This window comes from Punica granatum, chromosome 3, assembly GCF_007655135.1.
Source record: "Punica granatum isolate Tunisia-2019 chromosome 3, ASM765513v2, whole genome shotgun sequence".
NCBI lineage: Eukaryota > Viridiplantae > Streptophyta > Magnoliopsida > Myrtales > Lythraceae > Punica > Punica granatum.
Window position 1 is genome coordinate 10,860,515 of NC_045129.1, and position 18,107 is coordinate 10,878,621.

Sequence of the window (18,107 nt, forward strand, 5' to 3'; positions counted from 1 at the left end):
CGTCATCTCTTACATGCTCTCTCACACAACCACATTGTTATTTTAATTATGTAAATATTATATACTGGGTATTTAATCTATAATGAAATATATAATGGAATCTAAAGATAACGTACAATCTTGCGTAATAGGAGTACAAGTAATTTTTATATTGGCAGCTATAGATATAATTGTATATATTGGCTGTTCATGTACAAATTTATATTATATATCGGCAACTATATATATTGATGCCGTATAAATCACAATTTTTACCATTATATTTTCATTTGTAAAGACGTTTGTGAAACCTGCAAACTTATATATATACACTATGTTGCATGCTCATGCAATGCCAATACCGATCTTACAACATTTTGGTCGTTTCAAAAAAGCTTCATGGGTTTTCGGTTTCCCTTTGCTTACTTTGTTCTGATCACATTTTGCTTAGAGTGTTTATTATTTTCTTTTGATTCATATATTTACTCACATATTTTTATCCATTTTTTTGTCACATATTGGCATGAGAAGTTTTCCTTTCATCTTTTTTATTTGTCTACGGCATAACAAATTTTGAAATGCTACAGTGATTAATCATTTGTTGAAATAATTGGGACAAAAAAAATATACATACATGTATAGATTGTTTTATTTATATAGCTATCTTCTCTTATAATTTCTAATATCTCAATTTCTTCTAATAAGTTTTTAATCCGTATATATATTTATAACATTTTTCTTCACCAAATATAAATCCTTCCCCATGTAACGCACTGGTATTCAGTTATTTACTATAAAGCAAGCGAAATTTAATAATTACACACCCTTTTTTATTGAAAAAAAAATTAAGATGATGTGTTTCCCGAATCCGATTTGTATGAGATATTTAACAAAAGCCTGTGCATCGTGGTCGATATTTAAATCGGCCTTGATCATGCTGAGCTCAGAAAGACTAAACAATTGCTGATTACTTTAATTGGATTAATAAAAATCATATTACATATAAATATAGATATAGATTCGTGGAGATCATGAAGTGCCCAAGGATTCCGAACAAGGGGTGACAATTTTAAAGGGTCATTTAGCATATATAGAACAAGCGAAATTTTAAAGGCTCATTTAATGATTATACACTCTAACTAACGTGAGTTGGTTCAAACAGTTCAGCGCTTGTTCCACTTAAGTAAGGTCTCGAGTTCGCGTTCTTGTGAATGCGGTAAATCCACGCTGAGAGAGCCTTACCCCTTAGTAGGCTCACTTGTTTCGACTGGATTAGTGGGGGCCCAATTAGGCTTTCGGATATCAAAATTCACAACTAAAAAAAATGATTATACACCCTTTGTTAAAAGGGAAAAAAAAAAGTAGGATTATATGTTTCCCGAATCCGAATTGTATAAGCTAGCTATTTAACAAAGCATCGTGGTCGATATTTAATTCGGCCTCTATCATGTTGAACTCAGGAAGACTAAATAATTGCTGATTACTTTAATTGGCTTAAACAAAATATTATCTTAATCATTCGGAGTCCATATGATCCATCTGCATGATAAACAATAATTATATTCAGTTGCTCACATCTTCACGCAGACCGCCGAGGGAATTTATTATCTATATATCTATCCATATACAATATTAAAAATCAGGACGACGCGTCAAGAAGCGCCACGGATGATGGAGATGGCTTTTCCTTGTGTGATCCTTCGTGTGATTGTCAATAGCAACATGACAACTGGCGCACTATTGTAATGACATATCGCTTTCGAAACTGAAATGACCCATAATGGAAGATCAAAAGACTAATTTATAATGAATATATTCAACTGCCACGTGGAGTCTTCGATGCACCATTTTCATGAAGGGGACGTGAAGTAATGCGACATTTGCTTGAACATCGGAACATGGCAACTAACCTCTCGTGGACGTTCAGTTTGTTTTCCGCAGGCAGCGTGGGACGAGGTGGGGGACGATGCTCGCAAAATGAAGTAGAAGCTGTTGATATCTTGTGATATGAGAGGCAAGTTCTGACCCAAAAGGCTGGCGATGAAATGCTCTGTGTCGGTTTAGATTATTCGGTTGACTGCTTGCTCTTATTTGTTTCTGACCTACAAATCAATAAGCTCGCGATGAAATGCTCTTTATCGTTTTTTACTTAGAGGTGTTGTGTTATTGTTTTGCCCTAAAGGAATTTATCGATTTGGAAGAAACTATTGGAAAACTTCTAAAAGACTTCATGCATCTCAATAAGCTTTTTTAATCTTGTCCAATGTTTTTTTTCCATTTGTCGTATTCAAGGATTTATTATGTTCCATATATGCATTTGGGTATTATAGTCATTGGAAGCATGCTTTGAGGAATGATATGGATAAAACACCTGACGACGCCAATATTCAGATATATCAGGATGCAGATTCTTTCTTCACATTTTGCTTGAACGCTTTTTAGAAGCTAGAATCACTTATTAAATATAACTAGTCGTTAAACGCGTGCATTGTGCGGGATAGAACGTGACATTATGTGTGAGCACACATAAATAATTAAAAAAATTTAAGAAAAACTTAAAAGTTTATTGACAAATAAAAAATACAACTTAATATGTAAATTATTTAAAAAAAAAGGAAGAAATCATGTTCATAAGACAAATTTGACCTTTCGTCCATCAATATAAAAAGAAACTATGAATAAAATTTATAAAGAAAAATTCTGAGCATGGCAAGATGGAAGTTTAAAGGCAATCTAAGGTTGAGAAACTACATTAACAGTCAGAAAAAAGAATCACTACAGGAGATACCCTTATTACAGATAAATAAAGAGAGATGATTATAACAATTGCTTCTAAAATTCTTATTTTGAAACAAAAACAATATATGCCTCTTATGTAGATTTTATTCATCTCTTAAGCACCTAAAATTAATAATGTATCACAATTACTAGCAGCAAATAAATCTTTTGCCTTTAAAAAATTACTTTTAGAAACATATAAGTGAGGCATACAGAGAACTTGGCACTAAGAGTGCGGTGGCAATCTAATAGGTGCTTATTTTATTGAGTTTTAAGTAAAAGTAGTGTTTCGTGAATTCTTTTAAAATCATGATTTAGCTAATTTCTGAGGTTGAAAACGTGATTTTCTCCAGCAAATTACTATGTGCTCATAAAAATTGTTTCTACTTTTTTTTTAAAATATTAATTTTAATTTCAACAGTTTCAAATTGTTATTTCCCAAATGCTATTACTTATTATAAAATCAGCAAATTTATCATCAATTATACTTCAGCACTTTTGTTTCGACAACATCACTCCCAAACCAAACCTAAATTCTCATTTAGAAAACAATAGATTTAATTGCTTCTAACTCCAATTTGTATTTGCCCATAATATATTTTGTTAGAGGTAAAATACAAATGCCTCTAAATCTAATTCTCATTTGCCCCTAATTCTCATTTATTTAAGCCAAGTGATTTACTTAGCCAAATGATACGTCTCATTTTCTCGTGTGTGAAATTATTAGTGATTATGACCTTGAGCCTTAGAGTACTACAGGTTCATTAAGCGATTTGTGACACGAAGACCAAGGCGGGTCCCCGAATGCCAATAATGCCCGGTCAAATGAGGACCGATGCGCTCTTGGACCCTCGTGGGCCCGAGATAGTCGCCGACACACAAATTCATGTACATTATTTAAAACTATCCCGTTTAACTTACAATTTATTATTCGATCAATGCCAAACGAAAAATACGGTTGCATGCAATCATATATCGATCATGATTATAATACGTAGTTTAGGAAGCCGGCGCCACCATGATCACGAGAAACACATGCAAACATGCAAGCATACACAAACATAATATTCAAAGGAATCGATAAAACGGTTTCGACTCATGGAGGCGGAGAAACATAAAAACATGTATTACCACATCATGTGCGCATAATAAACGAGATAAGAACGTATTAAAAGAATTGTGTATTGTCGGTCGGGATCCAAGTGGGAGGGGTTCAAAGTCCTTTTATTATATTTTTTTGGTTAAAATTGCCCAAGAATTGAATCGAAATAATTTCAAAAGAACTGAGGCTGATTTGAAATTTCGGCTAAAATCTCGGGAACTGATTTGGAACAGCTCAAAAAGTCAGGGACTGCTTTGAAAATGTCAAATTCGACCAGGGACCATTCTGGATTTGTTAAGAAAGTTAGTGACCGAGCAGAAAATACTGAAAATGATCCAGGATTTGATGGAAACAGATCAGAAGTGTAGGGCTGATCTGGAAAAAGTGAAAAGAGTCGCAGGGACTAAACTGAAACTGATTGAAAAGTTTTCTGGACTAATCTGAATCGTCCGGAAAGTTCTATGACTAGAGAAAAATGCCGAAAATGGTCCTGGATTTGATTGAAACAGATCTTAAAGTTCGGGGTTAATATGGAAAAAGTGAAAAGAGTCGCAGGGACTGAACTGAAACAGATAGAAAAGTTTTCTGGACTGATCTGAATCGTCTGGAAAGTTCTGTGGCTGGGCGAAAATACTGAAAATGGCCCAGGATTTGATTGAAACGGATTAGAAAGTTTAGGGCTGATCTGAAAAAGTGAAAAATGTTGCAGGGACTGAACTGAAACACATTGAAAACTTTGTAAAACCGGGTTCGGAATAATCTCGCTCATCCACAAGGTCCACAAACATTTATTTCACGTTATCACCATCCAAATGAGGCCCTATACATGCTACTAAGTCGGGAGGATTATGGAAGTCGGGTCTGTTGGGTGAGTCGGGTACCCGATCGGGTCGGGACAGACCCGACTGGAAGGAACAACGCCTGGGAGGGGAGCTCACTGGTCCAGGTGGTTCGGACAGCTTCTCGAAGCTGGCGAGGGTGCTTCGGGGTTCCAAGAGGCTCCCGGAGATGGTCGAGGATGGCTCCGAACTGGCGTGTATCTGTTTAAACCCGGAAGGCACGAACAGACCCGGTTAGACAAAAATGAAATAGAGAGGAAGAGAGGCGGTCTGGGGTGGCTCCGATGGTGTGATACGGTCACACGTGACCCCTGGCTGGTCCCTGGATGCAAGGAAGGTGGTCTCCGGGGTCGTGGGTCGTCCGGTCACCGAATCGAGGGAATGGCGCCAGCTGGAAGATGGTCTCCGTGAGTGACAAGCCAAGAGGGGGTCTGAGGATGAGGCGAGAACTGAGAGGGAATGGGAGTGAGAGGGAGTGAGATGCCAGCTGAGGGGAGTGACGAGGGGGACGTGGATTGATGAAGCCCGGAAGTCGGAGGGTGAGGGGGGCCGACGGTTGTTCTGTGGGTGTGCTGTGGGAGTGAGTTCGCGTGAGGAAGGGCTGTTGCTGGGAGGAATGACCGGAGGGTTTCTTTGAGTGTCTGTGAAGATTGTAGAAGATAGGCGAGGGCAGCAGAGATGCCGAGGACCGAGAGATCCGTTGGCTGCAGAACAGAGGAACAAGAAGAAGGAGGCGGGGGCCAGGGAGCTTGCGTGCGGGAGAGTCGGGTTCAGAACAGATCGGAACTGATCAGAGGTGGCAGCTTCCGTGCGAAAGAGAGCAAGCGGGCCGAAGAGGAGGCAGGTGGGCAAGGTTACGGGTAGGCATGCATGGGTGTGCATGGGGGGTGGCGTGAGGAGAAAGAGTTACCGTGAGCAGAGGATGAATCAGAGGAGGGATGGCAGGCTCGGTGCAGAGGATGGCAGAGAGGAAAGGAAGAAAAAGAAAAGAAAAATGGCAGGTTCGGTGGGGGTGCCGAACAGGTGGAAGAAGAAGAGAAAAAGAAAGAAAAGAAAAGATTGGCAGGCTTGGTCAGGAGGTTGCAGGGAAGAGCAGAGAAGGCAAGGAAAAAAGAAGAAAGTTCTGCAGGTTCGGTCAGGGAGGGTTGCAGGGGAAAGGAGGAAGAAAGAAAAGAAAAGGAAAAAGAAAGAGGAGAGAAAAAGAATCACAACAGGAGATACCCTTATTACATATAAATAAAGAGAGACAATTATAACAATTGCTTCTAAAATTCTTAATTTTGAGACAAAAACACTATATGCCTCTTATGTAGATTTTATTCGTCTCTTAAGCACCTAAAATTACTAATGTATCACAATTACTAGCACCAAATAAGTCTTTTGCCTTTAAAAAATTACTTTTAGAAACATATAAGTGAGGCATATAGAGAACTTGGCACTAAGGCTATAATAGCAATCTAATAAGTGCTTATTTGATTGAGTTTTAAGTAAAGTAGTGTTTGATGAATTCTTTTAAAATTATGATTTAGCTAATTTCTGAGATTGAAAACATGATTTACTTCAGCAGATTACTATGTGCTCATAAAAATTGCTTCTACTTATTTTCTATTTTAAGTATTAATTTTAATTTCAACAGTTTCAAATTATTATCTCCCAAATGCTTTTACTTATTATAAAATCAGCAAATTTATCATCAATTATACTTGAGCACTTTTGTTTCGGCAACATCACTCCCAAACCAAACCTAAATTCTCATTTAGAAAACAATAGAATTAATTGCTTCTAACTCCAATTTGTATTTGCCCATAATATAATTTGTTAGAGGTAAAATACAAATACCTCTAAATCTAATTCTCATTTGCCTCCAGCTTAACAAATTTTATGTACAAAATAAGTAAATAAAATGTTGAAAATTTAATGAATTATTTTTACTTAAACACAGAAAATTTATTTGATATAAATGAAAAGATATTCAATTTACTCTCTACATAAGTGAAAGATGTCTTTTGATTTATTTATAATATAAATTATGTTATGCATATATTGAATTAAATAAAATAGAAAACTAGTGTTTTTTGTGTATTTCACATCATTCATTTTTGTTTTTATACGATATTTTTTATATAAACTTTTTAATATGGAAAAAATTTTGTATTAGATTTAGATAACTCATCTTCAAGAAACATTAGTGATCAATAACTAACGCCCAATAGCAAGTGGAACGCAAAGAGAAGATATAAACTAACAATTTCCATGGAGAATTAGCAAATTATTGCAAAATAATAAGTAAAAAATTGAGATAGTTAGGTCTCGTTTTCATATTTGAGATCAAGAGTCAAAAGTGACAAAAAAAATTCAACAACTGACATTTATATCTGATGGCGGACGTACATTTTGTGAGCTTGCGTCTAATTATAGCAATTTTTTTATAGACGAATCGGTCATAATTTTTATGTGATACTTTCTATTTAAAATATACATAATATCTTTAAAAAAAGATTTTTATTTTTGGAAAAGTAATTATTATTTATCTATAAAATATATGATTTAATTTTTTAAAAGCAAATATGATTTTACATGATTTATTATCTATAAAAATATGATCTAGTTATCAAAAGAGGGTTAGCGCAGTGGCGCACATTTTTGCGTGATAACCTAGAGGTTGCAGATTCGATATTTGATAGGACTACACGTGTTCATTTATTAGTTCTTTAGGAATTCTCTACATTGTACTAGGCTTTGGGCCTTCTTTGTAACTTAAAGAGTATGATTTAATTTGTTCTTTTTTTTAAATATAATCTTACAATGCAGCTCCGCATTGTACTCCGCTTTGGATCTAAGAAGATTGAAACCCAATATAATTTTTCGGGTTCACTCTCGTTATTCAACTGTCGGCATAAAGTATATTTCTATGAAAGAATAGGATGCTCGATTATGTTCCTTTTTATATCTAGGAGACAAAGACGGATTTGAGACAAAAAAAAATTTGTCTCAAAGTTGCCACGCATATTGAGACGGAAACTGTCATCTCACCAAGGAATGAGATAGACAAATCCGTCTCTTCATCTATCTCAAACTAGAGATACGAACGCAGACAGATTTTGTCATCCTTTGATAGCGTGAGACAAACATTGAGATAGATATTTTTGTCTCTCCTTAAGCCTGGACGGAAGCGGTCATCCCCATGTTTGTCTCAAATTGAGATTGAATTTGAGATGGAGCCGTTTCATCTCAAATTTTTGTTTCTATTTGGCTGCTTTCCTATAGTGGAGACTTTTTTATAAGGAAAATAAGAACTAAACCGCTTGAACTAATCAAAGTTTGTCATTGAAGATTATTATTTGAAAATTGAAAATAATAATTAAAAAATTTATTATAATTTTTAATATGAAAATTGATGATAAAAAATCTAATTAATTACAATAAGAAATGATATAGTGTTAAAACAAAAGATTGTCTTGAACGTTCTTCTATATTTGATGTCGAAGGGATTACATATATACAGACCCATTCTCTTGCTAAGAGGAAACTAGAAGAAACTAATCTTAGGTAGGAATCAAAAGGTGCCTAATCTAGGAAGATTACAATGGAAATATATCACAAAGTGTATCCCGAGATATTGTCGTATAAGATTTAGCATATCCCGAACATATCTCGTAATACTCCCCCTCAAGTTGGAGCATGAGATGATCGAATGCCCAACTTGCTAAGGAGAAAAGTAAAACGATCTCGACTCAACGCCTTTGTGAATATATCTGCGAACTGCAGCTTGGATGAAACATGTGCAGTGGCGATGACTCGAGACTGAATGTGCTCACGAATGAAGTGACAGTCTATCTCTATATGCTTGGTCCTCTCGTGAAACACAGGATTAGCTGCAATATGTAATGCAGCTTGATTGTCACAGAACAAGCGTGTAGGATGGTCACTCCTAATCCCTAGAGATTTCAACAAACTCCGCAGCCAAATAATCTCGCTTACAGTAGCAGCCATAGCTCTATACTCAGCTTCCGCAGATGATCGGGATACTGTGGTCTGCTTCTTTGTCTTCCAAGAAACCGGCGATCCTCCAAGTGTAATGAAATATCCTGTAACCGATCTTCTAGTCATAGGACAACCTGCCCAATCCGAATCACAATATGCCACAAGATCCAGAGAATTTGGCTGTATGAAAATTCCCTGTCCTGGAGACTGCTTTAGATAACGCACAACTCTCATGGCTGCATCCCAATGAGACTGTCGTGGATCCTGCATAAATTGGGCTAATATGTGCACTGAGTAACTCAAATCAGGCCTGGTAATAGTCAAATAAATCAACCGACCAATGAGACGTCTATATCTGCTTGCGTCTACAAGATGTGGACCTGAATCAACAGAGAGCCCATGATTTTGCTCCATAGGAACATAAGAAGGCCGAGATCCCAGCTTACCACACTCGGTAAGAATGTCGAGTGCATATTTCCTCTGACTTAAAATGAGGCCTGAATCAGTACGAATTACCTCAATTCCTAAAAAATACTTCAACGGTCCAAGGTCCTTAATCCGGAAGCACTGATGAAGGTACTTCTTAAACGAGGCACAATGAGCAGAACTGTTGCCGACCACTATAAGATCATCGACATAAACAAGAACTCCCAAGAAAACCTCTCCTCTTGAATAAATAAATAAGGAGTGATCAGCATCAGATTGATGAAATCCGTATCCTCGTAAGGCATCCGCAAACTTTGAATACCAGTTGCGGGAAGCCTGTCGAAGACCATAAAGAGACTTTCGAAGCCGACAAACCACCTCTTTTCTTCGTGAAAAGAAACCCGGCGGTAGTCTCATATATACTTCTTCATCCAAATTCCCATGTAGAAATGCATTTTGTACATCCATCTGATGCATTTCCCATCCTCTCGCCACTGCAACAGTTAATAGACATCTCACAGTGACTAATTTTGCTACTGGAGCGAAAGTCTCGTGAAAATCAATGCCTTCCACTTGAGTAAATCCCTTGGCAACCAAACGTGCCTTATAACGCTCAATACTCCCATCTGCTCGTCGCTTTATTTTGTAAACCCACTTACAGTCTATGGGTCGCTTGCCATAAGGTAAAGTCTCCAACGTCCACGTCTCGTTTAATTCCAAAGCTCGTATTTCCTCTGCCATTGCGGTTCTCCATCGAGGATCACGGACAGCTTCCCGATATGTCTTGGGCTCGGTATCCGAATCAATAGCAGCCATATAAAATAAATCAAAATTAGGAGAATTAGTACGAGCCAGATATGCTTCAATGGGATACGGCGTACCTGATGATTTCGGTGGAATTGGGGAGTAAGGGGGGTAATGGGTGGCAATATGAGTAACAAACTCCTTATTCTTATGATCCACAAAATCCCGAAGATGTTTTGGCGCCACAATTTCTCGGCCCGATCGTCTCGAAATAACGTTTTCCTGATTTCTGGCCTGTTCAGCCGTACCGCCCTGGGTATTTTCAGCCTGCCAGCCCAGATCATATTGTCCTTCGGGCTGGAGTCTCTGCACCGGAATTGGACTGGACAAATTCAGCCCACTTGAGCCGCTCTGATGTGGACTGCTCAATGCATCCTGAGTTGCCCGTTCCGCCAGTCCACTGGGCCCTCTCGATTGTGGGCTTTCTCCTCTTTGTTCCGTTAGTCCATCAAGGGCCCTTCCTTCCCCTTCTGCTGTCGACCCAAGCGTGTTCAATTGGCCCCTTTCTTCTCCATCCCGATTTCCTTCTCTATTATCCCAATTCTCATTCAACTCCCCCTCTCCATCGACATTTGTCTCGGCCCATGTTTGAAAAAATAACGGATTTCCTGCGTTCATCTTAAGGCGACCAATCTTCTCGTATGGGAATTCACTTTCACAGAACTGCACATCTCTTGAAACAAAAAAATCTTCTTTGTCCAAATCAAACATTCGCCACCCCTTCTTTCCATGAGGATAGCCAACAAAAATACATCTCCGAGATCTCTCAACAAGTTTATCTTTGTCACGTGGTCGATGATGCGCATAACACAGGGAGCCAAATACCCGTAGATTCGAATAGTTCAGCTTCCTCTGAAAAAGAACCTCATAGGGACTCTTGCCTTTTAGCACTTGCGTCGGCATGATATTGATCAAGTGTGCTGTGGTTGCAACACTCTCTCCCCAGAAACGTGTTGGAAGCGATGCCTGAAACAATAACGCTCGTGCAATGTTAAGGATATGCCTATGCTTTCTTTCGACCCTTCCATTTTGTTGTGGTGTGTCCACACAAGAAGTCTGATGTATAATTCCATTCCGAAAGAAAAACTCCTGTAGTTCTCGAGACAAGAATTCTAAACCATTATCACTTCGAACTACCTTCACAGTTGTTCCAAATTGATTTTTGACTAAGTTGCAAAAGCCCATCAAACTTTCTCTTGCTTCAGACTTGTCCTTCAACAAATATAACCATAATGCCCGACTATTATCATCCACAATAGTCAAAAAATAACTGGCTCCAGATATCGTTTTCTCCCTATAAGGACCCCATAAATCACAATGCACATGATGAAATGGAGCTGAAGCTTTATTCGAACTCAAATTGAACTGTGAGCGAGTCTGTTTAGCTCGAAGACATACATCACAATTCTTATTCTTCAAAAAACTAGAATCAAAGTCGATTTCCTTTATTGTAATACCGCTAGATGGATGCCCAAGACGTTTGTGCCAGATGTCTCCCGAGCCAACTCCCAAAGCCTGACAAGCCAACGCCGAGGATGCCACCCATCGCAAATAATATACCCCCCTTTGTAGCTCACCCAGTCCAACCGTCCTCTTCGATACGCGGTCCTGTATAAGACATAGATCAGGTAAGAAAGTGACAAGACAATCCATTTCTCTGCTTAGTTGGCCAACCGAGATCAGGTTGCAATTAAATTCCAGCACAAATAAAACATCCTGCAAAATGAATGAATCTCCAAGCCGAACATTCCCAACACTCGTTGCTCGAATGGAATTCCCGTTAGGGATATAAATAGAGAGTTCATCGTCAATCAATCTCAAATTACTCAGATTATTTTCACAGCTTGTCATATGCTTTGAGGCACCGGTGTCAATTATCCAATCTCCTTCCTTGACAAAAATGAAATTATCATTACCAACAAGTGGCTCATCTCTCCCTTCGTGAGTTGCTATCATGCTCAGTAGGGTCACAAATTGGGCGTTGGACAGACCCAAGGATGATGAGCCCCCTATGCTGGTTGCCCTTCCTTCATGAGCGACGTTAGCTGGGTGCCCTGGGTATCCTTTGGAGTGTCCCGAGGAGTTGAGCCCCACACCGCCTGGAGTCGCGAGCTCGTGTGTAGCGTTGGCCGCCGTCAATCGGCCCCCACTCCACTACCCTGTACTCTGCCCAGATCCCTTCCACTGGGTTTATGTCACCTGCTTCCCGTAGCTTCCCGATTTCTTTCATTTCCCTTTATTGCTTCCGTCTGCGGGCTGACCATGGAAAGCCCAACACGAGCTCTTGACGTCGCCTGGTCGCCCACAGTGGTCACAGATCGGCCTCCCCTCCGAAGTCCACCTCTGTCCTTGCCGATTCTTGCTCAAGGTCCTGGCCGCAAAGGCTCCCAGTTCAGATCCCCCATCGGGCGTCCGGGCCGCATCTCTAGATCGAACCACAGCGTGCTGCTTCTCTTCCTCTGAGATCATCTGATAAACCCTACTCAACGTCGGTAAGGGCTCGATCCTAAGGATATCAGACCGCACGCTACGAAATTCATCATCCAATCCCATCAAAAATTGGTAAATTTTCTCCTTCTCCCTCTGAGCTACATACCGAGCAGCTGCATTACAGGAACATCCCAGTGACTCGATGTAGTTTTCGAGCTCATCCCACAGAGTCTTGATGCCCGAGTAGTATCTCTGGACAGTCTTACCCCCTTGCTTGTATAGACTAATATCTGACTTTAATTGGTAGATTCTCATCTCATTCCCTTGAGAGTACCTCTCCTTGAGATCATCCCAAAGGGTTTTGGCTTCTGTCGCATAAGCTGCACTCGGTTGGAGCTCCTTCTCTAACCCATTAAATATCCAGGCTAGGACAAGGGAGTTGCACATCTCCCAGTTTTCCAGATTGGGGTCTTCTGCCGGTGGCTTTGGCACTTTGCCTTCCACGAATCCTAGCTTTCCCTTTGCAGTGAGCGCGACCTTCATCGCTCTTGACCATGTCAAATAGTTCTCTCCGTTTAGAAGACAAGAGGTAATCTGTACCCCTGTTGAATCTGACGTACTGATCTTGAAAGTGGCCGAAGCCTGCATCCCCTTCCCAGAGTCTTCTGCTCTGTCTTCTTTCCTTGTCATCCTTCCTCAAAGCTAATCCTGGGTCTCAGAGGTTTCAATGAAAACCCTGCTCTGATACCATGTTAAAACAAAAGATTGTCTTGAACGTTCTTCTATATTTGATGTCGAAGGGATTACATATATACAGACCCATTCTCTTGCTAAGAGGAAACTAGAAGAAACTAATCTTAGGTAGGAATCAAAAGGTGCCTAATCTAGGAAGATTACAATGGAAATATATCACAAAGTGTATCCCGAGATATTGTCGTATAAGATTTAGCATATCCCGAACATATATCGTAATATATAGAGTATATGAAAAAAGAAACATACAATTCGCATAATAATAATAATAATAAAAAGGAGTTTCTCGTAATCTTACAGCCATATAATGGGTGACAAGATAATTAAAACTTTTTTTATTACATCCAGCAAAATATTTATTAAGTTTTAGAAACGGACTCGTCCAATCCTAGCCAACTCCTCCTCCATAGAATTTCCGACATGTTTTGAACCACTTCATTCTCAAACTTGATGTAATCATATCATTCTTTCTTCAGTCAGGTTGTTCTATCGCCATGATAACCATATATAGGATTCAGATTTCCCCTCTTGTTTTTGGCTTATTACGACCTGGTATCTAGGCATGGACCGCCCTGTCATTAGAAAACTTGACGCGGGTATTCGCAATCATCACCAGAGGGTTCTTCCTCCGTGAAGTGATTCCGAAAGTCTCCTCCATGTCCAGCTCCTCGGGCGAACTCTTACCATCACCGAATTCCCAATCGAAATGGTAAAGCAACTGAGCCAAAGGGACCTCAATGTTAGCAATCCCGAAGTTAATCCCGGGGCAAATCCTTCTCCCGCCACCAAAGGGAATGTATTCAAAGCTGTTCCCTCTAAAGTCCACCGATGACTCTAAGAACCTCTCGGGTCGGAACTCTTCCGGGCTGGACCAGGCGTCCGAGTCCCGCCCTATGGCCCATGTGTTGATGATGATCTTGGTCTTGGATGGGATATCGTAGCCCATTACTTTGCATTTCTCTCTAGCTTCTCTTGCCATTAGTGGGCCCGGTGGATGGAGCCTCAGTGTTTCCTTGACTACTACCTTGAGGTACTCTAGGCTTTCGAGGTCGGATTCCTCGACTCGGGGCTTGCCATTGAGGTGGTTTCGCACCTCTTGTTGGGCCTTGTGCATCACCCTTGGGTTTCTTAGCATTTCCGACATTGCCCACTCGATCGTCGTGGAGGATGTGTCTGTTCCGGCTGAGAAGATTTCCTGTGTCAAAGATGAAGAAATAATTTAGCCGGTCATTCAGCTGTCGAGAAGGATCACTCTTGTCAATTAAAGAAGAGAATTTCTCAGTGGCGTTACATATTGTTACGGATATATCAGCTAGGATGATTTTTTTACTAATTTGATTTACCATGATAACATTTTTTATGACGTCCATCGTGATGAAAAACTTGAGTTCGCTGGTCTTCTGAAGATTCAGGAGCACATCGACTAAATCTTCCCTTGCTGGTGGTTTATTCTCATCATCAATGGCACTTTCAAGTTTGGCCTTGTGTTCTTCAATAATGTGGTTGAGAATCACATCGATCTTACGGTGCAGCCTCTCCCATGCAGGCTTCAGCCTGGACGTGTAGCGAAGGAGCTTTATCGATGGGAAGAGATCAGGTAATTCAAAACCTCCACCGAGCAGTGTTACCTCCTTTAAGAACGAAATGAATTCTTCTTGATATTTGCACCTAATTTTTCAAAGAAAGTGCAGAACCATACAACCAACAGAGAGTTAGAGCCCCACGTAATATATAGCCTTGAAAATTCACATTATCAAATGACTGGAAGATGCCATTCGCGTCCAATTAATCTATTTATGTGTTTATATATAATACACTGTACCTTTATTTTCTTGATCAAACGATCTGGAAAAAGCTAAATTAATGTAGCAGGAGATCAGACAATTAGAAACGATTTTGACTTGTTAATTCGATCATTTTTTTGACCTAAAAGGAATTGGACTAAGACTCACTTACCTCTCTCCGAATGCTGCCCGGGAAGTCACATCGTTTATAAGGGACAGTATCAACTTGCTCAAGTTGAAAGGCTTCCCATCGGAGTCTCCGATAGCCTTGATCATCTTCATGGCCTCCTGTTCCCTGATAGACCGGAAAGACATAACCCTCTTCACACTGAGGAGTTCGAGCACACATATCTTCCTCATCTGCCTCCAGTACTCGCCGTAGGGAGAGAACACGAAGCTCGAGTTCTCATATGACATGACTTCGAGGGCACTGATCTCAGGCCTCTGGGCGAAGGCCAGCTCGTGGGTCTTGAGGATCTCCTTGACCGCGTCTGGTGAAGAGATCACTATGGTCAGGATCTCACCCAATTGGAGCCTCATTATGGGGCCATGTTGCCTGGCTAAGTTTCTAAGCGCATGGTGAGGGAGTGCGCCACTCATTTGGTGCAAGTTCCCAATTAAAGGTAGCCTCTTCGGTCCCGGAGGAAGCTCCAAAACGGTCTCTTTTTTTATATTATGTTTCTTCTTCCATTTTCTGAGTGCAATGAAGAGGAAGATGACCAGGAAAGTGAAGAGAACATGAGGAGGTGGGAATTGGATCATTGTGGGTTTACAAGAATTTTGAATGATTTGGGGGCAAGAATTAGTATGGTGTGTTTCAGGGTATTTATATTTGCATGTGAACTGTTATGGGTTGGTATGGTATATATAGGACCTAGATATTAATTAATTATTGATGAGATTGCTGACTTTTAGTCAAGATAACATTAGCGACTTCACAAAATTTAAAGGAGAGTTCAAACTTGCAATCTGCTCAAGAATTGCATTTAATTATAGGTGAATTCAAAATCCTCCCAAAAGTCAACTGTAATGTAACAGTAAAAGAGAGTATAATAAAGTGATACACACTTTCATTAAAAGTATAAGAAATTTTAATTCAAATCTCGCATTATGTGAGGGACTTCTCTTATGTGCCGATTTATTTGTTTTTATCTTTCTCTTTACTAGGTCTATAGATAAAGGTGTACACAAGCTAAAACTACTCGTGAGTTACGCAAACTCGACTCAATGAATACTTGAGATGAGCTTAGTAATACTTGACTCGAGAGATTTATGATTTAAATGAGCTCACTTAAAATTGCAAATGTGCATCATCTAATTGAGCTAACCACATTTATATGGCTCATGAGGAAGCACTAAAATTACATATTCTTTTTGTCTTCCTTCTAATAATTTTAGTCAGTATAATCTCAATGAACCTCAGTGCTCCTATATATGTATTTTTTATTTTTTTTTTGCTCTTTATACTGTATTAATGAAATTTCAAACTATTTGTGCCGAATAAGATTCTACCGCTCGATCAAGCTCATAAGGAAGCTTGAACTTGACATTTTTCAAATTCACCCAAGCTTGAGCTTACCAATATATACTCGACTCGGGTCAGCTCAGTCACACCCCCATTCATGCGCCTTCATTATAATTGGAAATGATCATCCAAAGAATATTAGGGAAAAAAGCCGACAAAGAGAAGTATAGGAAAATCCTTCACATGCCATTTAAAGGTCCAACTCCCCATGTAGTGGAATATTATTCCACTATAACTTTTTCTATGGAAGAGAAAAAAAAAATACCACAGTGAGATGTGCTATCGTCTATTAGTCGAGAAATCATTGCGAGCTTGATTTTTGTGATAAGAACATTCGCACTTTTCATTAATTAGTTAGTATTCTTATTTTATTATACTAAGTGGATGGGTCTCCTTAATAAATAAATAAAAAATGCTTGGGGAAAATTCTTTTGGAGACGATCTCAGTGAGCTGACATTAAAAAAGAAAACAAAGTAAGCAACCAAAGCGACATATCATAGTCGATTTTCTAAATAGACACCATTGTCAAATTTATCAAGCTGCTTGATTCAAAGTACTATCTTGCACCGTATGCCCCATTTTCTCTTCCGTAACTTATTTTCCTCGTCTGTTCGATCTTCTTTTTTTCTTTTTTCTTTTACAATTTTCTCAAACTAATCCTCCTCGTTATATATATCCATTTTTGTACACGTTGTTAGAGCCCTACACCATCAAACTCTCGGAGTCTTTTAACCCTTTGTTGCAACTTGCATCAGCCACTCTGTTCGAGTCATTTTTATCTTCCCAGACGGAACGTATGGTTGAAGATAGCAACCATCAGCAATGAAAAGCACAAATATGTTATTATAGAAGGAAGAGGCGCGAAATGAATTTTTCGTTGATTGAAGATATGCATCTACTAAGGTGATGTTTAATAAATTAAGTGCTTAAAAATTAAGCACTTAATTAGTTAATAGAAGAAATATATTGGAAGAACGGAGGAATGAATAAGGATAAGAGAAGTTTTGTGAGAGATACAAGCACCAATAAGTGGAAAATGATTTATTTCATTAAGTCAAAAATTTTTACTTATTTCATTAAGTAATTTTTTACTTAACGATTAAGTAGTTTAGACCATCATCTCTTATCTTTTTCTCTTTCTTATATTCATTTTCCATTATAACTAACTTTTAAGCACTTATATAATTAAGTTAAAACAAACACACTCTAAGTCAATTTCGCGTATATTGGAGTATTTCATCAGTCACATGCAGCTCGTGCTATGTGATTGAATTTAAAATTAGCAACAAATAATTTTTTCATACTTTGATATCTAGAAATTTAATGGACTCCAATTAATCTTATACTAGTCGGGTCTATCTAATGAGGAGTAAATCTCTCCTAACGTAAATTTTCTTCCTTAACTCTTATTTAAGAGGAATAAGTGTTGAACCACTTATTCACCTCCACATTAGTAAATCAACAAATAATTAAAAAAAAAGAATTTGGTGTAGTAATATATATTTTCACCTTAATCAAACAAATATTTTCCTTACTCCAAGTGTAAATATTCCCAAAAGAGAACTCTATGGGTCCCACATCATATGTGCTGCCGAAAGAAGGTAATGTTGCATGGAGCCGCTGCCGGCAATAGATTTGCGCGAGTCCCTGCTGGCTCGGAAATGTGGTCCTCAAATACTTGGACCAGCGATTTGCTAATGCG

The 18,107-nt window shown here is 39.0% G+C and overlaps 1 protein-coding gene across 1 annotated transcript; it reads right to left on the reverse strand.

Annotated features, from left to right (window-relative positions):
• Nucleotides 1–13,529: 13,529 nt before the first annotated feature.
• On the reverse strand, nucleotides 13,530–15,723 carry LOC116199102 (premnaspirodiene oxygenase-like). Its single transcript, XM_031529397.1, has 3 exons — nucleotides 15,052–15,723; nucleotides 14,439–14,763; nucleotides 13,530–14,290 (listed from the first exon to the last, which is right to left on the reverse strand). Exons 1-3 carry the CDS (start codon nucleotides 15,639–15,641, stop codon nucleotides 13,652–13,654), a joined length of 1,554 nt encoding a protein of 517 aa, XP_031385257.1. The 5' UTR covers nucleotides 15,642–15,723; the 3' UTR covers nucleotides 13,530–13,651.
• Nucleotides 15,724–18,107: the final 2,384 nt, after the last annotated feature.

Bases quoted from the DNA above. Each gene is read 5' to 3' on its own strand.
- LOC116199102 (XM_031529397.1), bottom strand. From the start codon at position 15,641: ATGATCCAATTCCCACCTCCTCATGTTCTCTTCACTTTCCTGGTCATC. The intron at 14,764-15,051 runs GTAAGTGAGTCT...TTGAAAAATTAG, and splicing joins CGGGCAGCATTCGGAGAGAG to GTGCAAATATCAAGAAGAAT. The intron at 14,291-14,438 runs GTAAATCAAATT...TCTTTGACACAG, and splicing joins TCATAAAAAATGTTATCATG to GAAATCTTCTCAGCCGGAAC.